Below are 25919 nucleotides of genomic sequence, written 5' to 3' on the forward strand. Positions count from 1 at the left end.
TATAGTGTCCTCGAGTCAAAACGTCTAGAAAAACAATGTCACAGAGAAATTGAATCCATTTTGATGGACTCTGACGCTGAAGATCTAGATGTGAATAGTTCAGAAGATGAAAATTCTGATATGTTAGTGGACTCTGATCTCGATCCGGAGTGGCTTCCTGAAGCAGCTGATGGTTCAAACAGTTGTTTTGACTAGGCTAGTGAGCGTGTGGCAATTTCCGACATACTGTTTAGTTACGCAATTGAAACCAATACGGATCCGACTAATGAAAGTACTATGTCAATGTCGCAAGGACTAAATGTACCTGATAATCCATCATCTTCACAAGAAGACAATGTACTTTATTCAAATCTGTTAGAGAGAATTTTGGAAAACATTTCGTGGAGTAACCCAAGTGGCAATCACCCTGTGTTTATATTTACTGGAAAAAGTAGTATTGACCCTACTATTAGTGGTATTTTGGTTCTTGCTGATCCGATAGATTACTACGAGTTGTTCATCGATCCTGAAATATTCAAGATTATGGTTGATCAAACTAATTTGTATGCAATGTAACAAATCCAAAAGTTTGACGATGTTTCCCCTAACGCAAGGATACACGATTGGACAGCTACATATATAACGGAGATGCGTAAATTCGTAGGACTTACATCCATCCCACTCGCTTATTGTCTTCTCCAATCTAAAACTCATTTGACTGGAACTTTGAGGTAAAACAGAAAACATATCCCGTAACAAGTCCTTGATGCGAAATTGAAACAGGGAGAAACAATTGGAAAAGAGACTGTAGATGGAGTGACAGTGTTGAAGTGGAATCACAACAGAGATGTTTTGATGTGTTCGACAGTACACTCCACAAATTATCACGTGACCAAAACTTCTAGAGGTAAAGAAATTCAGAAGCCAAAGTGCATAGTGGATCATAACGAACGGAAGTCATCAATCGATGTCAGTGATCAGATGGCAACTTACGGAACAGCTTTGAGGCGCTGCACAAAATGGTATAGAAAGGCTGTATTAGAAATTATTTGGGGATCAAGTCTCGTTAAAGCATACTGTTTGTACAATGAAAACACAAGAAAAACAGATCAATCGATTAAAGAATTTCATGAGTCAGTTCTGGAGAGCATGTTAGGTTTGACTGAATCGATGATCACCCATCGTTCCACAAGAAGGCAGCATAACCTGATTGACAAATATGATGCAGAAAACTCATCGTAAAAGGTTAGAGGAAGTTGTGTTTCTTGTTATAAGAGACATGACAAAAGGATCGACAACGCAAGGCAAGAGAAAGTATGCAACCCAAGTATCAAAAGTTTGTGATACCTGTGAGAATAATCTGTTTTCGTGCAAGGAGTGTTTCAATTCTTGCCACTACGAACCCTAAAGTGCTACAGATCTTTGTGTTAAGTGTAAGTTTATCAATTTAAGATGAAGACAATGTGAGAAAGTTAAGATAACAGAACAAATGATGATGAAAGAAAGTAGATTTTCAATATTCATATTTACACTCATAAAGTTCTTTTACCGCTGACGCTTATGTTTGAAGAGAGTGAAACTCGAACTGATTTGAATTCGAGTCCATCACATTCGATGGAATGCATCACAATCTGAAAAATTGGAAATTTTAATTTTATCACATACTGTAAAAATAGTTATTGTAGATTTTTAGAACTGACACTAAAAGTAAACTATTATGTTTGGTTTTCTGAATAATACATATATAAAAAAGTAAAAGTATAAATACAATTATTTTCATCACTTATATTTTTGACAAATATAACATATAGGCTGAATCCAAGAGTGCGGGCAGACTCTCACGGGGTGTAGTAGTTGGAAACAACTCGCTATACAAACCTAGGTGTGTATGTGTTCACATACAAGGGGCCAGAAAAAAGTCTTCACTGTGTATCAAAAATGATACACGAAGCCCCGGAAGGAAAACCAATGTGTATCAATCCAGATACACACGGCCTGATCGTGTAACCGTCCCAAAGACATTTTGGCCCAAAAGGGTGAACCAGCAGATCTTCCTTCGGCGCTCAATGTGTTAAACATCAGACAGCTCTGGTGAATTGTAGCTGTCGAACTGAACTGAAAGGTATATGACTATTTTGATTTGTGAGCTCCGGATTTATTGAAAATGCCTGCCTCGAATATGGTTAAAAGGCATGTGTAGTTGATGCATATGAGAATGATGAGACGAAAGCAACTGTCGCTACGTCTGTAGATTTTTTATGTCATTGCTGGTTAAGTTAGACAGTTTGTCCTAGCAAATGAAATAGGACAGTAGTTACGGTTGATGTGGAGCAAAATACATTTGATGCTCTGTATTTTGCCGGCCGATTTCTTTTAGTATTGGATGGTCAGAGTTTTGGAGTGAGTTCAAAAATTGTCTATTTACCCTGTCGATGACTTCATATGGGAAAGGTAGATCTAGATCCTCGTGTAATTGCTGAATGCGCATATCCATGGTATGTCCCATGATGGCTCTGGCAGTGTGGTTTTTGAACAATCTGAAGTTTGTTCTTATCTGTTTTAGGAGCAACGATCCATGTGCGAGCTGAGTAGAGGAGAATTGGTCGAATTAACATGGTATAAAGGTGCTTTCGCGTTTCCATTGTGAGCTGTGGAGCACGAAGCAAAGAGCAGATGACTCATAGTCGTTTTGTAGCTTTAGTAGATGGTGTTTGAAAGTGAGTTTTCTACCCAGTAGAACTCCGAGATATTTCGTTACGTTTTCTTGAGGTAGGCGTGCTTGGTCGTAAGTTAATCTGATTTGTAGTGGACGATGTTTCTTGGAGTGGTGAACAACAATTGTTTTCTCCGCATTGATTTTTATTCGCTGTTTAGTCGCCCTGTCTTCAATTCTGTAGAGGTGGTGTTGGGTCCAAATTTGAGCGTATTTGATATTTTTATGGATAGCGAAGATTGCCATATCATCAGCAAATATAGCTATCGTGATGTTGTAGGTGGTAGGTAAGTCGGCGGTATATAGTAGGTATAATATCGATTATAAACATGAGCCCTGAGGCACTCCTGCTGCAATTGTATAGAGGTTGGAAAAGGTTTGTATAAGACAGACTTGGAAACTTCTGTTTTCCAGAAATGATATGATGACCTTAATATAACATGACGGATAGTTTAGCTGATGTAGTTTGTAAATGAAGCCTTGGTGCCGGACTTTATCACTTTCTGTACATGTAAAAAGACTGCGACAGGTTGTTGTTTGTTATAAGCATGGATGATTCTTTCCGTTATTCTTGTTAGTTGCGCTGTTGTACTAAATTGTGGACGAAATGCAAATTGATGATATTGTAGTAGGTGATTGTCGTGGGCGACAGTGAGAATACCTCGATGTAGTAATCTGTCGATGATTTTGCCAAGTTGAGAAAGCAGACTAATTGGTCGGAAATTCTGTGAGAACAGGAGTTTTTTTTCCAGGGTTTGAGAACATTATGATGGTTGCATGTTTCAAACTTGACGGGTAATGTCCCGTTTGTAGTATGGCTATGAAAAGTCGACGGAGTATGATTGTTAATTTAAGTGGAGCGTGTTTTAAAGCTATGAATGTGATGCGATCAGATAATGATGCTTTATTTGAGTCTAGTTTCTTGATGATGGTGGAGACTTCTTTGGCAGTCGGAAAGAAGCTTGGCGTCGGCGGTGTGAAATGTTGATTTCTTTGGAGAAAATGGTGGACTCGTCGAATGATTCGCTTTTCACTGGTCTCTCTTCGTTTGGCTGAAACTGTTTTTCAAGTTGTTGGGCGGAAACTTCAGATTTTTCTTCAGGAGTAAAGACTAAGGTCCTGGTCTGGGGTCCATGTAGAGGTTGGACGTAGGATGGTGGAGGTTTAGTTAGTGTTCTGGCAAATCTCCACAAATCTCCAAAAGGACTTGTTTGGAGATTTGTTAGTTAGTATTTCTTTTGCTTCATTCCTAATATCTTTGTCTACGAAGGCTCCATTTCTAATATCTTTGTCTTGTCCAAGTGGTTTCTAACTTGGTTCTTAAGGCGATTGTAGTGTTGGCGAAATGCTGTGTTTGTATTTTGTTGATATTTCTCACGTGTCCATCTGCTCAGGTTGTTGAGAGCCTGGATGCGGAGTTCATCTGCTGATGCTGGTTCGGAAGTTGCTGATGTGGTAGTAGTTGTGCTTTTGTAAATGCTGCGTATGGTGGCCGTGATGTCTGTAACTGTTGTGTCGATTTCTTCTGGAGTTTTGAGTGAAATTTGAGTATTCATTGCTTCATGAAGTTCTTGGCAGAAGGCATCCCAGTTGGTTCGCACTCAGAAATCATATTATCGCACGCACTTCACATTTTCTCGGGTTTCCCTATTGGGGCATCCATTTTCAATTGGTATAGCGGACGAGTGAACTAAAGCGCAATCTTATACTCCCACTGCTCACTGTTTATTTAATTACTGCATACAGCGCCACAAGACTCGCGTCGTTCTTTCCATCAATTTGTCGCATGAGTGCAAAAGGAGTACTTTTTTTCTTTAATTACCCTTCTAGATAAATCGGAGAAACTAAATTTTCGAGTTTTAATGCATATACATAGTAAGGGATTCACTTTACATAATGCACTTGTGTTAATGATAAGCTGCTACTATTATTTCTGTATGGTGATGATTTATTATTTATTCTCTTTTCTAGTGCTTTAGTTTTAAGAATGAAGAATGAGTTACAGAATCATCCTTTGTGATTGCAAAGCGATTGTTACCTTTACAGCTATGCGCCTTGATGAAGAACAAGCCAGTTGGACAAACTTAAGTTAACTTTTATTGTAGTTGTATACATACTTGTAATTTTTACAAAGTTCCAATGTCTTATTTTAAGAATATGAACTTCATATTGTAAAGTAATATGCAAATTTTATTTTTAGTTATAGTGCAAGTTGATGGCTGTTAGTGAAACATGATAGATAGTGCTAATTACAATTTTGACTTGCAATGTACTAGTGCCTGAAATAATCCTGTGTATTCTATACTCTAGAAAGCAGGTAGACACTACAGGCACATTGTCAAATATGTCTAATAAATACTTATTATGATTCTGGATGCAATTCAATATATTAGTGATAGAACTTAGGTTTATAACGAAAATATTGGAAAGTACGTTAATACTATGTAAAAGTAACGAATTTTAGTGCTTCCTAATAAGATTGTACTTTACAAAACAGAGGTTGTTCAGTCTACATTTGGCCAATATCGACTTACCTAAAAGTTTAGAAAAATCCATGCCACCAGGTCCGTAAGTTCTCAATGTGTTTCCCTTGGTTCCTAACAATAGCCCGATAGCGTAATTTCCACTGTAATAGGCTTCTCTAAAGAACTGGGAGGGGAATCTTGTCCCATTCCATTTTGCACAGCTTTCCAAAGTCCTTCCACAGTTGTCACACACCGTTTTCCCAAAGCCCGCTTCAGCAATCCAAATCCACAATAGTCCATAGGACTTGCATCTGGAGATTTAAGAGGTACCTCATTGAAAGGTATCACCAGTATATCACTTGCCTTCTCCATCTCCCTGTAGAATGCGAGGGACGATCGTGAGGTATGTGATGAGGCCTCGTCCATGTGAATGCGCACCAGATTGGCGTCATTTCCATACATTGTTGGAATCTCATGCTCGTAGATCGGCCGCATGATCTACTCCTGAAAATACTGCGAATTTATTTTGCAGTTATTCACCACCCTACGAATCTTCAATTTACCTCGGTAACAGTAGCCAGTAATGACCATGAACCCTTTTGGGAAGGATTCTTTACAAACACGGACCCATCTTCTGAAGTTATTGGCGCCTTTCTCTCGATACATGATGGCTCGCTCGTTTCAGTTTGCCGCAGTCGGAAAGGTAAATCCATGCTTCATCGAGCGTTACGACGTACATCCACCTTTGTTTTGCCAGATGCCGTTCGTAGGTTCCGGGCGTTACACTTTTGTTCCTTTTGATGGGCATCCGTGAGAAGATAGCCGCGACCTTTCATGACTTTTTCCAACTTGAGTTGATGGTGTAACGTCCGGCTCACAGTCCCCAAAGACACATCAAGACGATTAGCCATACACCTTTGTGTTTGGCGGATTTTCTTCCATTGCCATTTTGCGAAGTTTCTTGTGCAAGGCGGAGGTGGCCTTAGTGTATTCCCGCTTCCTAGGCAACTTCGTTGGTGATCCAAATGGTGGAACTTCGTTGCCCTCGTACTTTTTAATAACATTTTTTATTCTACTTAAACTGATGTTGCAACCAGTCTGCTTGTACTGTTTTCTAATCACAGAAACACTAAAGTGGGCGTCATAAGGAGCCGCAACATAGCCTTCCCAAAACCGGCTTAGTTTGGACGGCATTTTGATCACAGAGCGGAAACCCACATACTTGGAAACAAATTTAACACAACACTCACAACAATGGTCCTGTTTTGTGCGTTATTGTCGTCCACGCGGAAAAACAACTCCGTTCCCAGAAAGCCACTGCACAACACTGCAGGACGCCACGAGCCAGGTCGGGTGAGTCCATTCTGCCCGAGAGGGGGAAGGAATGAAATCGGCCAAACCTAGGCTGAACAACCTCTGTATATTTCATTCGTTTATTTTCGAATGAGTTTCGTCTTTTTGGATTTTTTTATCTCTGGTGTTTAAAGTTACAATTAAATATTGTGTATTAAGGAAACATTTATACAGAAATATTTATTTTTTTTTAAAAAAAGTAAGTATATGTAGAAAGAAATTGAATTTTATATGTACCAATATTGCTATCAATACTTGGAATAAATATAACAGGTTTGTGCTCACTTTAACAAAATAATAGTTTATTTTCAAATATTTCGTTAAAAAAATGTTACGTTAATATTAGAAATGTTTATAAAGGCGTAGTACATAAACTTCTGAGAAAAAAATATGCAGTTTTCTGTCAACATATAAAAGATTATTGTTCTTGTATTCTAAAATAATTCATATAAAGCATGTTATTGCATCATGAAAAGCTTATATATTTTATGATGAGTGGTCTTAATATGCCACTCTGATACAAAGCAGTTATATTCTTTCTGTGCACTATTTTCTGGTGTCAAGAGTTTCAGAGAAAAATAAAAAAACATTAAATATCTTTGTATATATTTTTGGCAAAATGCACAAACTACCCTAAATTCAATATATATATATCGGATGTTTCAAAACAACACCGACAATATTTGGGAGGTGATTCCTGGCACCAAAATGAGACGGAAAGTATAGACGAACCTGGGGTCGAAATTTCGAAATTTCCATGTTTCAGAATCCGGTACTTCTGTAGCAATTTTTATAGGCGCAAACTGCATTCATAAAAATTGTTGCGTAAGTATCTTAGGATTCTGAAACATGTATTTTTCGATAGCTCACACATTAGTTGTCTTGACTCGCCCTAACAGCACAAGATGTGCTAGGCATGTGCCATTTAGGTGTCCCAGCTACTTTTTAGGTATCCGACACTTGGCACATATGATATTCATGCTAAGTATGTACTTCAGCTACCTACAGTTTTAGGTACTTGTTACACCTTATTGATATTTGCAACTATGTACTACAAATATAGAATTTTTATACCTGGCTCAGTTTCGCACTCTAACAGTCATTTGTTTTTATGTCGTCATTTGGGACATACATCTGTCATGTTCTAGGTACATCCTTTAGCCACATATTGTTTCATATACCCTAGCAGCACAGGATGTGCTAGGTATTCGCCATTTAGGTGTTCTAAATTCATCTCCCACATTTGATGTATTTATTATATCGGGCTCCGGGTATGATTGATAAACTTATCATATGTGTTCAGGATCCCAATACTAGAAAAATGTTTCAAAACAACAAAATTAAAGTTGCAGACTTTTTGTTGAAGTGAGGTTCTGAACACATATCCGAAGTTTGTCAGTTTTTTCCGGAACACCCTGTATATGAATACGTAACAACGATATACACATAAGTTTGTAAATGATGTGTTTGCAATGTTTAGTATGACATAGTATCACATACATGAATTTCTTTAATTAAAATATAGAATTTATCTTCATAAACACCTTTTAGTTTATATTTCAAATTTCATTTGCTCCTATCAGCAGTTGATCATTATCATTATCATTATGACTGTCCGTTTCAGATATGATATACTAATATTGCTAGTTGTAATTTTATATTGAAATGTACCTTACAAATGTTTAGTCTATTAACTTTCATGCAGTTAAGTACACATTTTAATTGCCATTCATTCTGATTACAAAATCTCTATTAAACTATTTTTCAATTGCTATTTTTGAACCTACCATAATTCTGCTCCAAGGAGTCTGGTTATTTCATCATTTCTACGCATCCCAGGTTATCGTCTAGTACAGGAATACCGACAGGACCACTACGGAGGCATCGCTCTGGGGATTCGACGAGAACTTCTCTACAGTCTTCCCTCTGGGATACCACCTCCACCGTCTCCGAACACTCAACTATGAGGAATACATTTTAGAACCATCAATTTCATCAACGTTTATTCACCCCCGCAATCTCCTATTCCTGTTATCTACTGGAACCGTTTGTTTCATCATTTCCCGCACACCACTGTCGTCGGAGTAGACCCGAACACGAAGAGCCCTTTGTGGGGCAATGTAGCAACGAACGCGGCTGGTACGGACCTGCTTACTGCTCTACGCCACAGTACTTATCTACTAGCAAACGACGGTACTCCGACCAGACTGCCTTTACTTCAGGCCAGACCTAGTGCTCCGATATTACCATTCTTAGTCCGGTGTTGTATATCCACTATACCTGGCGAGTTCATGGCTATGCATCTGGAGATGACACCTTTCCCATTCTATGTCGTCAAATAACTGCGACAGTGCGACACTGCGACTTCACTCATCACGAGTAGCCCGTCCCGCATCCGACTTAGAACTGATGCTCCCATACTCTACTCCTAAAGTCCCTCTCCCATCCCGATCTAGTACCTTTCACCAGCACTTCTAAGACCTTATCCAAGAGCGCACTATGGAAACGAATTAACATTCAGTGCAGCACCTTCAGGATACCATTGTGCTCGCTGCCCGCAAAGCTGTCACATCTACGAAGCCTACTACTTCTACATCTCGCACCAGTCGCTCACCTATCAGTACTTCGCCATGGTGGGACATAGAATGCCTGCGCAGTTGTAACTATCGCAGGCGATGCCAACTGGAGTACCTACGAAGCCGCTCACGCGAAACTTATCTTCGATATCAGGAAGCCCACGCCAAATTTCGACGCACACAATTTAAAAAAGGCTCACTGGATACAGGTTTGGAGAACTTAGACTCTCTCCACTACATCTCGACGCTTATGGAACTACATACGGACCAAAATGCAAGAGTATATTCACAGGCCGCTACCAACGGTACTTAACAAAGACCGGCTTACGTCGTTTCATGCGATGGTTACTCCTGCCACTCCTTTATCGGCTCGTCAAAATCTGCAGCACTGCTTGGTCTCTTCTGAAGTGAATTCCCCTCTACTTCCGATCACAGTTACAGAGCTTCAACGAGTACTTCAAAGTTCTCCTGCCACCTCTCCTGGTGTGGATGGTATCACGTTCCGTCACCTTCAAATGCTTCCTGCCTGCGGCTTTAACTATCTGCTGCAATTGTACAACTGCATACTTAATACTTCACACGTGCAGCCATCCTAGAAACATCACCTTGCTGTTCCAGATCCGAAACCTAACGCGCCCTCTGGAGACCCTAGCAGCTACAGACCGATCACACTATTACCGTGCATCTCAAAACCTTTCAGAAGATTCTCCTTCAACGTCTCACGTGGTGGTCGGAGTATTACGATATTTCCCCCCAACACTTGACGGCTTCCGTAGAGCACGAAGCACTCACGACGCTCTTACTAGCCTCGTCACGGTCATATGGAGCAACTCTCAACGGAGGAAATACCTTATGGCTGTCCAAATCGACCTTGCACGAGCGTATGACAGCGTATCCTTGGATGTGCTCGTCCACGAGTTATCTACACTCAAGAACCTAGCGAGATACCCCCGCTTCATTCATAATTGACTTATACAAGTCATCGCCAAGTCTCAGTGCGTGTTGGGTACCGCTATACCGATCCCAGGATGGTCTCTCAAGAATTACCGCAGGGTTCGGCACTTTACCTGCTTCTTTTCAGTCTATTCACCACCACGCTTCATCGGCAGCTCAGAACCCTAGTCAGAGTCAACCAATTCGCCGACAATTTCTTATTATATGTTCGTTCTTCTACAGTGTCTCATGATATCGCTAAACTTCGCCAAGCAATGGATAACGCACAACAATGGTGGAGAGACCATGTCCTTAGTATCAACTGGCGTAAAAGCCAATACATAATCTTTACCCATCACTCCGCCACCAGTAATTGAAGATGCTCAACTCTCGCCAGTGCCTCATCTTCATTACCTCGGTATGACTTTGGACTCTAGACTACTTTGGAATGTACATCTCGACACCCTTACCACCAAAGTGTAAGGACCCACTTGGAATTCACGAAGTTAGTCCATAATGTTGCATCAAAAAGATGTTTTGCTGCACTGCGTTGAGCTAGCTAAACACATTAAAAAAATATTGTTTACCTAACATGCGAATAAATGTTTCAAAATATACGTTTTGTGAGTCACTCGACAAAAAAAAAAAAAAAAAAAAACTTTCAATAAGGCATGCAATGTAATCTCTACTAACTTCTAATCTCTCTTGCATCTGATTTTGAAATAATCCAAAATTTATTTCATACTTATTGAGATTTTATTTTTACGAGCACCAAAGAAACACAACACTACTTCAAATATTTATTATTGTAATTCAGCTTTGGCCGTGGTAAAGTTTACGAACGCGAGAACTGGTGAGAAGACGCACGTGGAGTATTCGGAAGTTTCACGTGTGATGCAAATTCTTTTGCAGTTAAACACTGTGCTGCGTGTAGATGATCAGTATTGTGTCTTTTAAGAACGCTGTTGATTGAGGATTTTGCTTCAGCATAAGGTGCACTTCATAACACTAGCGAATCTTGTAGAATCCAAAACACTAAATCATTAAAATCGTAATAGTAAGCAGGTTTACATTATTAAAGTCATTTGTGGGTTATTATTTTAAGATTTTGTATACATTTTAGAGATGATCGTATGTTTGTTAACACTCGAGAAATTTCTTTACTCCACGAAACAAGATGTCGCCATTTGGAAACCTTCGCGGTAAATAAGTGTCACTACGTAGCGTCTTTGTTGCTTTGAAGAAAGGATGGCGGATGGATACATTGTTTCTGTTAAAGTTCGTTCTAAATAATTCTGGTAAATAATGCTATCGTTAACACACACACAATATAATTATTATCACTTATTCACGTGATAAATTTCGAAATATGTCACTTAATCAAATGCTAGTTATTTTCCTAAAACAAGAAAATTAAATGCATGCAGTTGGTATATTTCATAGGTGGGTGGATGTGAATTCGTCCTTGACGCAAAATTTGACCAAACTTGCAGTAAAACCAATGCAGATGGAATTCTCGGAGGAATGAGACCACCTAAAAGTAGTACAAAAACAAGAAATAAAATTGCATATACACTAAAATTGAAATCCATTGTGCAAAAATCCTTTTACATAATTTATTTCTACATATGTGGTTACCAAACAGCAAGAATGGTATATAACTGAGCCAGACTGTTCGAATATAGTGGAACCGTGCGACAGCTCGAGTGTTCATCCCTAGGAGGAAGTAAGTCAGCCACTCAGCACTTGGTCATAGGAGATAACAGTGGAAACTTGAGACAAGGGAATTCCGAAGAATGTTCTGCCATTTTCCTAGACTGGTGCTTAGTTGATGGATGCCAACCTTTTTGTAGAATGAAAACAAAAGTTACAAGTTTGCTAGTTTCTATTAATAATTGGTTAGGTTAGATTCTAAACATTTGGTCCCCTTCGTCTAAACAGAACCTATTTTAATATTAAAACAATTAGATCTCGTAAAATAGGAATGTAAAACAATGTATCATGCACCACTGGAAAGTTTCAGGATTCCTTGTCATTTTGGTTTATCATGTTATACACTGATAGAATATGGCAATATTAGAAAGTGCATTACGTGTAGTATAAAATTCATAAGAATAGAAGAAAGGTTAACAAGACGTACCTGCAAAAAGGAAGACGTGCACTATATTTCACCTAGTGTATTTTATTTATTGATAGTAGCCTTTTTTTAAAAAAAAACATTGTCATTTTCATTCCACTATACTGTATTGATTCATGCTGTTAATTTTTTTTTCACAAATGAAAAAAATGGAAACAAGTCTCTTTACATAGGCTGAATTTTGTGGTGGAGTTTTGCGAAATTATGTTTTCCTGATATCAGTCTACTAATTGCATATCTTCGAAAGTTTTTTACGTGAGTCCTTTGCTTTATACAATCAGTCACTTGCAAATAATTTTCACATATTCAAAAGGAATAGTTTGTTTCGTGTATTTCTGTTGTACAATATACAAATAGTGATCCAAACCGTTGAAATATATAAAATACTTCTGCATGGAAAAGATTTCTGTCATTTTGGCCTAATACCTCTTCCAAATTTGTGAGCAGACATATTTTCTCGATATTTTTTCCTAAGAAAACATCCACATCACTATCTGATACACCCAGAGATTGGTAACGAATATTTCCGCAACACCTAGTATCCTAATTACATTCTTCGAAATCAAAGTATAATCTAAGATTGTGAACTCGGTACAAGTATGAAAGAATACATAAAATAAATTTTGATTTGGAAGACGTTCTTATATATGATGGAAGTCTGCGCATATGCGGCCACTCCTTGTGTATACGTAATTAGGATTCACGGCGTTAATATGTCATTCGAATAATTTACTCTAGCAATGATGAATTCAGAATGTTTCTGCCTAAAATTGAAAGAAATACTGGGTAAACACTGGTAACCCTGGTTAGCTCCTATCGGGAAAGAAATTGTTTGGGATGACATTCACTAAGATACGAAAACAGACTTCTTAGGTTTTGGGAGCTTCTCTAACAGCTATTGTATAAGGAACCAATAAATTACGTTTGACACAAACTATTGTAAAACAAGTAAAATATTATTGTTTATTTGTAAAATAGAAAACTGGCTACTCCGATCGTAAAAAGAACTTTGTGTGAATAGGCGTTTATACATGTTAAACAAACTTACGTTGAAAATTTCTTTACCTAGAAATGTAATATAGCTCTTTATAATTTTATTTTACTTTAATTTTAAAAAGAAATGGATTTTTTGGTTAGCACATGTTCTGATAGGACAGTTGGTGATTTAAATATCGAAAAACATCATTACATCGCAAAACGAAAATACTATGAGAGCAGATATAGTTATATGAAATATTTCACTTCAGTAAAGTATATCGTATACCTACGCTCGTAATATATTTGTTCTTTCGTTAAATTATGGTAGGTATGCGCTATACTGTATAAACGTTAAGTGGGTATATGCCCCATTATATCCAATACAAAAGGTCTCTAGATGCACTTTGGTTCGGGTGAGCGCCTTCTGGTAAGCAGTCACGTTGTTAGGTTCCAACATTAACAAGTAAATCCACGTTTCATACAACACTGGTACTAAAATTGACTCTGTACGCCAATGCAACCAAGAAATACCATGAGTTACTAGAAAAAAGTAAAATTAAATACTGGAAAACTGAAAATACCCAAAAATTGCGATGCCTGTAAATTAAAACATATAACAAAGAGGACAAAGTAGATTTAGTTAGAAACTATTAGCGCTGACGTTTTTGAGCAAAGACGAAAGACTGCAGAGGATAAGTAAATTTGTCTATAAAATATTACAGTAGTTATCCATTTTTAAGTGGAAAGTATGTATAACATTGCTTTTCATATTTTACTGTACTTAAAGTATGTAATCTGGTAATGATACCTTCCATTTCAACTCAAGCAAAAAAGTACCATCACCATCTCGGATATTGCTGAAACTTTTTTATAGCAAGTAGACATGTTTTTAAGAGACCCATATTTTTTGTTTTGTCGAAAAAAAATTGCCGCCAACTAATGGGCCATCAAAGACGGAGTACAATTTATGAATTGTAGGAAACATGGAAAATGGTCAACTTCGGAGCCCAACCATTCAATTGTGGAGACAGGTAGAGTTAAAATTTTTGTTGTGGTAAGTAGGAATGTCGCTACTTCTACACATGAATAGGGCTTTTGTTTGGTTAATTGCTTTATTACTTATGTATTTTCTTGTCAGTAGTGCCGTCCCGGCCCTCGGTAGGTTCCTGGTGGAGGTAGATTTATCACCCTGTTTGTTAGGTGGTTTACGGGTTCCTGGAAAAGGTCGAGTGTTAGGAGAGATGGAGTAGTTTCTAGAAAAAAATGACCTGTATCACACGATTTTCATAGGGATCGTTATTATAGGGAACTCAGCATATGTGTTGTATCATATCTTTTAAACCTTCGTAATAATTACTCGAACACTGTGTGATTATACTTGCTTATTTATTGGATCGTTTGCTGTGCAAACTCGTTGTTAAAATGCTGTAATCATATTAATTTAATTGGTTCGTTTTATTTAATTCGATCATTTGCATAGCAACTTGTATTTTGATGGATTGTATCTTTTTTCATTCTTTCGCTCCATTAGAAGCTCATTGTAAAAATATCATGTTTGAACACTGTGTGAGCATACTAGAAAGATCGTTGTTAAATTTGATTGTGATCATATTAATTATTTTTTCTTTCGTATTATTTAATTCGATCATTTGCATAGCAAATTCAGAACAATCTTTGATTGTGATCATATTAAAAATGGGAGGGAATAAACTTTATTCATGCGGGACTTTTTTCTTTAATTTGATCACTGCTTAGCAAATTCAGAACACTCTTTGAGTGTGAGCTTGGTAAAAGCTCGACGGAGTACATATACAGAGCGTGGTTTTCGTATGTCTCGCTGGTGAACTCAAGATATGAACTGAACGTTTGCGCGCTTTTTGGAAACTGGTTGGGCGAGAGTGAAAGATGGCGTTGTCGGGTAACAGGTTCATGTTAAAACAAGAAAGACAAACACAAAAGAGCCATGTCGAGTACACATCACAGAGTACCGACAGAGTAATAAAAAACATGTTTGGGGACGCGGTAGGTGAACACAAGATATTGTCGGAGAAGAATGCAAAGAAGATTGAGGTTGTGGTAGGTAAATATGTTGAATCATGCACGTAAGCTAATTGGTAATAGAAAAGATGTTTGGCACCACGAATGATGGAACATGACGTGACACTGAACGGGAATACAAAAGAACTGCTGATCCTGTTGAAACATGAAGCGGTACTGAATGCGAATACAATAGAAGATTGTCACATTGATGTGCCACCGAATGCAAATACAAGAGAAGTTTTGCAGTATGAACTGTGTTGACCCTTTTCTTTGTACGTATATGACATCTGATTGATTAGTACAGGATATGAATAACATTATTGAGGGAATAACGTTGTAAGATGCGAATGAACGTGGGACAATGTAAATAACATTGATGATGGTGTTTCAAAAGAATGTTTGATCAAATGAATGATATATGAGAACATAAATGAAATGTAAGTACATGTTTTCTCCGTTACTTATACCTATGAAAATTGCATAGAAAATTGGGAAAGTACATGTGAAAATATTTTAAATGATGTAAGAGGAGTGTTTTAAAGTACCACATGAAACGATGTGGATATGTTTTCCTTATATATGTGGTATGATGAGAAGACTCGCATAGTATCATCATGGAGTCGTTTAGCAGTATAGTACAGCGAGAAATCGAACTTTGCAACGAAGTAGACTGGGATTCTTCATTTGAGTATGTTGAATCTCCTAAGAAAAAGTTCAAATCGAATAGAGAATCTCCGGACTTGCTTATTGATGAAGAAACTTGCTATTTTTCTCCGGCTTTTCCAGATGTTATTATAGAGGAAGAAATTATTGATTTGAGAGAAGACCCAATACTAATTCCAACTTCACCTGTTGGATCAAAAACACCTTCGTCAGTACCAGTAGCAGGAACACCGGTGCAAAAATTTCAAGTTCCATCGATAAAGTGGACACTTGCTGAAAAAGAAGAAGAAAAAACAAACATCTCCTGATTTATTTAATGAGGAAGAGGAGGAAGAAATTTGTAAATTATTCAGTGAGATAGATGAGTTCAAACCCAGCACGCCATCATCAACTGTTTCACCGCTAAATTTTCCAACTTCACCTCAAAAGGCCCCACTGGATTTGCGTGTGAAAACGTAACAGTGCCAGTGCAACTGTAATAGTGACTTTGTGAGTGAAACATGTGTTAGATAGTATTTTAAAGTGAGAACCGAATAAGTTATACTTTGTGAGGGATGTACTCTAAATTTTTTCAATCAGTTTGGCCATAGATGTCTTCTTGTGAATATATTAACACTTGAAGCAGAAGAATGGAAAATTATGGCCAGCAAAAATGTGAGACAAAGTGTATGAAAATTATGTGAAATCGCATTTTAGTAGCAAAAGAAATGAACGTTTGTTTAATGAAAACTAACAACTTATTAAAAATTACAAATTATATTGAAGTACTAGTGAACATCTTACTAGAAAAAGATAGAAACGCTGCAAAGTGTTTTTTGTATATATGTATATAATATTATCTGTATATATTATTTTTTATAGTTGTGTGTGTGTCTGTTATTGTGTTTGTACATATATATAATTTTCTATACTTATGTTTGTATTGTATATATCTTTATATTCAAATATATACAAATATCATTTCTTGAATTTTATTTATTAAAAAAAACTCCTAAATAAAAGTTATCATTGGTATTTTACAAAGTGAAATTTATGTATTCTATCGTTTACTTTTGGAAACTCGTTTAAAAATTGGTATTTGATGAGTGCTTTATATTTTTCTTGATTTGTACTAATACTTTGAAGTATTTGAAAGTTTGATGGGTATTTTACATTTAATTGTTTACAAGTTCGCGATTTTCGAAACAGTGCCTCAAAGTATGTCGAACAAACATACCTTTGCACAAGAGTTTATGTAACGAAAGATCCACATAAATAAATAAGAAGGAATTTTGCAACAATTATTTGATGGATTACACTCTATGAGTATTGTGTTAAGAAAAGTAAGCAGAGTTTCTGCAAGACTTTTTGATATATTCACAATCATAGATTGTTCAGAGCTTCCACAGAAAGAGATGCAAAAATTACAAGAGAATAAAATATTCACAATCAAAAAAGTTAACACTGACTTTGCAATGAGAAACGATTTTCTGAGTTCACACTTAAGTATCCTTAGCATTTTACATAGTAATTGTTTAATACAACATACTGTGTTGTTGTAAGAGTATTACTGTAAGTTATACGAAATAATAAAATAAGGTTGTTCATCGAGTAAATTCTACAAGGGAATCAAATATTCACAATCAAAAATTTAACACCGAGCTGGCAAAGAATATAAAAAAGACAGAAACTGATCTAATAATGAATTTAAAAACCTCTGTAATATTATCCCATACAGCACAATGCACGTGCAGTACCTGTATAGTACATGTACAATTGCACGGATGCAACATGTGCATCATCTGTATAAACGCACGCCTGTACATGTGATGCACATGTACATCACAAGTCCTATTCAACATCTTCACGTGCATAGGACATGTGCAATGCACACGTACACGTCCTGCACAAGTGATCTACACCTATTGCGCAGGTGATTTACAAGTAGCACATATTTGATTTACACGTAGCACACAGGTGATTTACATGTAGGACAGCGGTGATTTACATGTAGGATAGTGGTGATTTACATGTAGCACACAGGTGATTTACACGCAGTGACCAGGTGTTTTACATGTAGAACAGAAATGATTTACATGTAACACACGGGTGATTTACACGCAGTACCCAGATGATTTACATGTAGGACAGAGGTGATTTACACGCAGTAACCAGATGATTTACATGTACGACAGAGATGATTGACATGTAGGACAGAGATGATTTAGACGCAGTAAACAGGTGATTTACATGTAGGACACATGTGATTTCCTCATAGTGCAGAGGTGATGTAAAAGCATATTCGAGATGCAATGGCAAAAAGAGTTGATATATTTGGTGCCTTACGTAGTAACACCATCTATAACACCAAAGATATCACCTTCAAAGTATTTCACAAGTAACTAATAGTTTTCAGTGAGAATTTTACTTTTGGAGTTTATTATTTGCAACGAGCAAAGCTTTCAGTAGTATCTTTGACATGTTTGCCAAGTAACAAATAACGCAACATATTCTCCTGAAATCGGTCACGAAAATAATTTTGTAAACCTATGAACTGTCTGACAGTAGTTACAACGGTACAGTGCTGCCACCTGTTGATCTTGTATCCTAGCTCAGAGGACGTTATGGAGTTTTTTTTTTACAATCATTCAGCTGTCTTTCGTCGAAAAGTCTCTATAACACCGTCTGAAGGAAAAATGACACCTACCAAAAATGGAGGTTACTTTATATTGTTGATTAGAGTGAGAGTAAAAGAATGAAAGTAAAAATATAACTTGCACGGTATTATGGACGTCTCATAAACACGTGCAGTAGCCGTGCAAGTGCACATGTGCACACAACGGCTTAAGCACCGGTAATTTAAATGTGCTTCATCTACGCAAATGCACATACGTACATGCACGGCTGAAGCATGGGTTATGTACGTGCGCTGTATCCACGCAAATGCACATGTGTACATAACGGTTAAGCACGGGTTATATAAATGTGTGCTTCATCCATGCAAATGCACATGTGCACATAACGGCTTAAGCACGGGTTACGTACGTCAGCTGCATCCATGCAAATGCACATGTATACATAACGGCTTAAGCATGGGTTATATAAATGTGTGCTTCATTTATGCAAATACACATGTGCACATAACGGCTTAAGCACGGATTACGTACGTGCGCTGCATCCATGCAAATGCACATGTGTACATAACGGCTTAAGCACGGGTTATATAAATGTGTGCTTCATCCATGCAAATGCACATGTGAACATAACGGCTTAAGCACGGGTTTTGTACGTGTGCTTCATCCACGCAAATGCACATGTGCACGTAACGGCTTATACACGGGTTATATAAATGTGTGCTTTTTCCGTGAAAATATACATGTGCACATGCACGACTTAGTCACTGGTTATGTACGTGTGCATAACCTACGCAAATGCACATGTTCTCATACACGAGTTATGTATGTGTGCTTCATCTATGCAAATTCACGTGTACGGCTTATGCACGGGATATGTATGTGTTTATCATCCACACAAATGCACATGTGCACATGTACGGCTTATGCATGGATAGGGCACATGTGTCGTACACGTACGTGTTGTCTGGGATAGTGTCATTTATATACTTACCTTACAACATGCAAAAAGTTTTTCACATACATGTAATACAAAAAGCAGAAACTGTTTTTAAATACACGCATCATAACATGCAGAAAGTTTTCCACATACATGTAATATAAAAAACAGAATTGTTTTACAAACGGGAATCATAACATGCAGAAAGTTTTCACATAAATGTAATATAAAATGCAGAAACTGTTTCTACATACACGCATCATAGCATGCAGAAAGTTTTTTACATACATGTAATATAGAATGCAGAAACTGTTCTTACATACACGCATCATAGCATGCAGAAAGTTTTTCACATACATGTAATATAAAATGCAGAAACTACTTTTACATACACGCATCATAGCATGCAGAAAGTGTTTCACATACATGTAATATAAAATGCAGAAACTGTTTTTACATACACGCATCATAGCATGCAAGAAAGTTTTTCACATACATGTAATATAAAATGCAGAAACTGCTTTTAAATACACGCATCGTAACATGCAGAAAGTTTTCCACATACATGTAATATAAAAAGCAGAAATAGTTTTACAAACGGGAATCGTGACATGCAGAAAGTTTTCACATACATTTAATATAAAATGCAGAAACTGTTTCTACATACACGCATCGTAGCGTGCAGAAAGTTTTTCACATACACGTAATATAAAATGCAGATACTGTTTCTACATACACGCATCATAGCATGCAGAAAGTTTTTCACATACATGTAATATAAAATGCAGAAACTATTTTTACATACACGCATCATAGCATGCAGAAAGTGTTTCACATACATGTAATATAAAATGCAGAAACTGTTTTTACATAGGGGCCGCTGTGGCTCAGTGGTAGAGCGTTCGCCTCTGGTGCTTGGGGTCCCGGGTTCGATCCCAGCACCCGTCAAGTGAGCTTTGTGGTGGACAAACACCGTGTGCGTGGGTTTTCTCGGGGTTCTCCCGTTTCCTCTCACTTTCTTCATTCCACCATTTCATTCATTAATCATCATCACCGTCTCCTTTAGCCCAACCGGCATAACCGTGGGATGTAAAACTGAAAGATTTCATTTCATTTATCATTTTGTTTTTACATACACGCATCATAACATGCAGAAAGTTTTCCACATACATGTAATATAAAAAGGAGAAATTGTTTTACAAACGCGAATTATAACATGTAGAAAGTTTTTTACATACATATAATATAAAATGCAGAAACTGTTTTTACATACACGCATCATAACATGTAGAAAGTTTTTCATATACATGTGGTATAAATGCCGAAAAGTGTTTCCAAAACCAAAATACAGAAACGTAAAATAAAAATGCAACTTACGAAACTGAAAATGTAACTTTCAAAACTAAAAATGCAACTTGTCAAATGAAAATGTAATTTTCAAAATTAAAAATGTAACTTACGAAAATGAAAATGTAACTTTAAAAATTAAAAATGCAACTTGTCAAAATGAAAGTGTAATTTTAAAAATTAAAAATGCGACTTGATAAAATGAAAATGTAATTTTCAAAATTAAAAATACAACTTGTCAAAATAAAAAGTAATTTTCAAAATTAAAAATGCAACTTGCGAAAATAAAAATGCAATTTTCAAGTTAAAAATGCAACTTTTCAAGACGAAAATGTAATTTTAAAAATTAAAAATGCGACTTGTTAAAATGAAAATTTAATTTTCAAAATTAAAAATACAACTTACCAAAAATGAAAATGTAACTTTCAAAATTAAAAATGCAACTTGTCAAAAATGAAAATGTAATTTTCAAAATTAAAAATACAACTTACCAAAAATGAAAATGTAACTTTCAAAATTAAAAATGCAACTTGTCAAAAATGAAAATGTAATTTTCAAAATTAAAAATGCAACTTGTCAAAACGAAAATGAAATTTCCAAAATAAAAAATTCAACTTGTCAAAATGAAAATGTAATTTTGAAAATTAAAAATGCAACTTTCCGAAACAAAAATACAAGTGTAGTAAACAGTGGAAAAACGTAAACTAAAAATACAACTTACGAAAATGAAAATGTAATTTTCAAAATTAAGAAATGCAACTTGACAAAACAAAAATGCAATTTGCAAAACCAAAATGCAGAAACGTAAGCTAAAAATGAGAAAACTTTTTCACATGCACATGTTAAAGATTTTAGTTGCAAGAAATAATTTTCACAAAATATTTTAAATACGATAATGTAAAACGCATTTACACATAAGAAAGTTTTTAAAAAACATACATCTAAGGAAATAATAAATATGAAAAACAAGTAATATACAGTGATAAAATTTTATTTACAAATTACAATAAGATATATATTTTACATACAGATACATTTGTGATTTAGTAATGTTATCATTCCTTGAAATACTGTTTAACACAATCTATATTTATATTAGTATATGTACAATTACATGTTATCCAATTTATTGCTGAAAGTGTTTTATCAGTTGTTTTTGTTAATTTACACACTTTGTTTTTATTATTTTGTAATTGATGAACAGAAGAGTTTTTATTTTCTATTATTATTATTGTACAAGTTTAAAAGTGCATATTGTAAATCTTTCTGTAAGAATAACTCTGTAATTAACTGAATATTGCCTTTGTTTAACAATATGTTATATAATGTGTATGTAAATGTCCAATCATCAATTTCAATATCACAATGTACTCTTGCAAATTCTTCATATAAGTCATCAAAAACTTGCACATTAACCATAGCACGACATGCATTATAGCATCACATATCATAGTCTAATATAATGCACTCATGTTCATCTAAATTAGTGTGATTTTCAAACCAAACGTAACAAAAGTTTATGCGGTGGTTTCCAGCGTACAACACATAATAACATTCACTGTTCATCTATAAGAAAGAAGAACACTGATATTCGCAATGGTCGTACAAATTTAGGGAAAGACACTGGTACTCACAGTATGGATTGTTGATCCACATTTTTATCCTGTTCAAGATATGCTTCTCTTAAATCAGAAATACGATAATCATTAAAGGTAATCTCCTGATATGTATAGTTAAATTTGTTTATAAGATGTGGAATAATTTTTGCATCTGTATATTTCACATGAATCTTTAGATATTTTAATTTCCTCACGTGTTGATTTCTTAATTAGGAAATTCCACACAATAGTATTTAATTCTTCATCACTTTCACTTACACGTTTATGCTCAGTTTCTTTCTCACTACGAATTGCACAGTCTTCAGAAAGTAATGGTACAGAAAGTTTATATTTTTCTAGTAACTGTTTTACACAAACTTCACTTACTTTATTAGGAGTACATCCACACTTCACATCATTGAATGTTAGAATGTCATTAGAAATTGTATTTTGATCTACTACTACTTCCTATTCAAAGGGTATTTTATTTGGGTATCTGAAATCTCCTCTATACATAGCATCGCCTGTGATAATTTCTTGTGTGGGAAAAATAATCTTATATCTTTCGGCGTCTTCTTCAGGAATGTCAGGATCATTTGGATGTACAAGAATATATTTTTTGTTTTTCAAGTTCAAAACGTTTTTCACGTGGTGAAATATATTTAGAATTTACATGTTTACTTTGCGATAAGGAAAGATTGGTTTCAATTTCACCTTGCCTTTTTTATTATGAAAAGAAGAATATGTTCTTACTTGTTTAACATTATGCAAGTCTTTATTTACTTTTCGCTTTGCAACCGCTGAAACAGCTACCTTTTGACTGTACATCTTAACACTGTATCACTCAGTTTATTTGTGCTAGTACACACATGCGCGGGATTTATAGTGCAAGGGTAGGGAATGCGCAGAAAATAAATATGAATATTTTAAAACTTTTTCCCCATTGCAATACTTGTTTACGTATTGAATTAGATTCCATGTATTTTAAATATCAAAAAATATTTAATTCGATACGTCAGACTAACTTGACTCTTATTTTGATTGAATATAATAATTTAAGATTCGCATTAATTACATACTTTATCTTATGAAAATATAGTGTGAGAAAATAAATTTTTTATTCATTCCGATATAATTGGGTGACAATTCAGTATTTGGATGTTATAGTACTATATCCGTGAGTAATGTTTTATGATACAACACATATACACAAAGTAAAGAAATATATATGTAACAGTGGACATATATGTTTTATGTTGTGGGTGAAAGTAATATTAACAAATGCAGAGATTGTGATACCACTTACTATATTCTAAAGTTTTATCGCATTCCGGCAACAAACGATATATTAAATAATTTGAGTTATCACAGAAAACGAAAAAATGTCAAAGATGGGAATTCGAATTCGTAGTTTCTGTGGTTAGTCATTTAAATAGTTTGACTACATAAATTCTTTTCTTCAAATGAAACAGGTATCTTTTAGAATTTTGTACCTCATGTCAAAGCAAAGAAGACAAAGAAAAAATACATGAAAGAGTATTATGTACATGAAGGAATAGAATTAATGGAGGATAACATTAGGACGAACCCTGTCATGAAACATATTGCAAAAAAAAACATTCTACACTTCAATGTACGGAAAATGAACATAACGATCAGACTTACTGCAAAACAAAAGTTTTGTCTTGCTGTTAACGCGATGCTATGCTACGGGTGTGAGGGTAAACACTGTATTATATATAAAGATACTGCATGCGGTATTCTTGCATTTTGACTGTGTACCGGCTATTGCATTGAAGAGTTGGAAGTTCGCAAAAGATATTGTTGATCTGTACCGTGTGAGCTTATTTCGTTAAGACAATATGGCGAAAGCGGCGCGTGAAGAATGTAGGGAATTTGTGTTTGCAGGGAAGATTACAGGCTTAATTGGTGATGATTCAGACGAGTTATTGGTGGTTTTTCCGGGGGATACTACGAGTTTTGCACCAGAACATAGGACATGATCTACATTGGAACCTACGTTGTATGGTGGAGGCACGCGGGATTAATTTCACATTGTCAATAGTAAAACTAAGCACTATCCTTATTTTGGTTTGCGTGGAAATGAAGTTACCATTGAATGTATGCGCACTAGTGGAATCGAAGACCCGTAAACATATATAAGCTCATTTCAATTTGTACAATAGCGTACGCTAAATGACGTCGATGATGATATGTATATCGGTATTACTATTGAAAGATTTGCGTCGAAATTAAACAAATCGATGTACATGTCATGGCGTCCTAAAAAGGAATTGAGCCCCGATATATTGTTCCATACACTTGAAAATGTCTTAAATACTAATGAAGAAGGTACTTTTGGGAAGAAAGTTGGTTTTAAGATCCACATTGCTAATCCATGCAAGGGAATGAGTCGAACGCGTGGATCAGCCAAATATGAGGATTATGCAACGTTTTTGGAAAAGTGTACCATCCCAATGGAAAGAAATATCTATTGTGTTCCTAAGGCTATCATCCTCGGGAAGGCTAGGGCTGATCAGCGTCGTAACTACGTGTACGAAGTAAAGAATTATCCTGAGCGATTGTTGACGCAGGCCAAGGACTTGTGCGATGATGCCAATGTTACCATTGAGCATCAACGTGGATGTACTATTGCAGATGCGAAGAAGTTCCAAAACAAACTAACCTCTGAATACTAGATGGTGATTTATGAGAAGAACAAACTGACTCAAGAGTATAATATAATATATCCGGGAATTAAAGCTGGCAAACAAAATTTACATATTGTATGAGGAATATATTCCCAGTTAATAACTAACATACATAAAGTTTGGAAGACAATGGTTTATTTTTGTGGTTATTGTTTGTAGGATCTTAAATGTATTATTAGTGAAAGTCTTACTATCACTTATTTAGTGAAATTGTCTATTCATTCTTACATTATGAAACTTTAATAGATGCTAGCAACTCCTCAAGACTTATAAACACTTATTTGCCATAATAATTCTAGCAGAGGAGTATCTTTCAATATTTTAAATTGGGTTGTACATAGTTTTCATTTTGTATTGTTGTTAATAAGTTCTTCTTTTGCAACATTTACCACTTTCTTCGTTTCATTATCAGAAGATATGTTTCAAATTATCACACTGTAGTGCACTATAATTAACTATTTTGAACTTTCTTAGACAATTACAGCGGTAAGATTCATTTGTTATCAGTTTTTACGCTCACAAAAAAAATCAAGTCATATCAAATCCTTTTTACACTTTGTATGTGTAATACACCTACAGAATACTTACAAGATCATTCAACTAAACACAGTTCTATCATTTGTTGGATTCTTTCAATCGTGAACACATTTCAAAGTTTTTTTCTATTCACAACAATCTTCTTAACTTAAAATCTTTTTGCAAGAATATTTTTAGCAATTGTTTAAGAAATGTATCATTATGAACAGTTGCATAAAGTACCGTCATGCATCTTCTGAAACAAGCACAATTTCATCTTGCATTCGTTTATATCCGTAATAAAACTTATCATATTTGTCTTCAATATATTTTTTATCTAACAGAATACAGTCATGGT

At 35.7% G+C, this 25919-nt stretch overlaps 1 protein-coding gene across 2 annotated transcripts in view; it reads left to right on the top strand.

The window, feature by feature from the left end:
- Window positions 1–7090, top strand: part of LOC145673562 (uncharacterized) — a 97678-nt gene extending 90588 nt beyond the window's left edge. For both annotated transcript variants that reach the window (XM_081743387.1, XM_081743386.1), the window contains exon 4: window positions 4664–7090. In XM_081743387.1, the coding sequence (XP_081599513.1) occupies window positions 4664–4712 (49 nt within the window). In that variant the 3' untranslated portion in view covers window positions 4713–7090. The remainder of the gene's footprint in view (window positions 1–4663) is intronic.
- The last annotated feature ends 18829 nt before the right edge of the window (window positions 7091–25919 follow it).

This window comes from Thermobia domestica, chromosome 16 (assembly GCF_964235325.1).
Source record: "Thermobia domestica chromosome 16, izTheDome1.hap1.1, whole genome shotgun sequence".
In the NCBI taxonomy this organism is placed as follows: Eukaryota; Metazoa; Arthropoda; class Insecta; order Zygentoma; family Lepismatidae; genus Thermobia; species Thermobia domestica.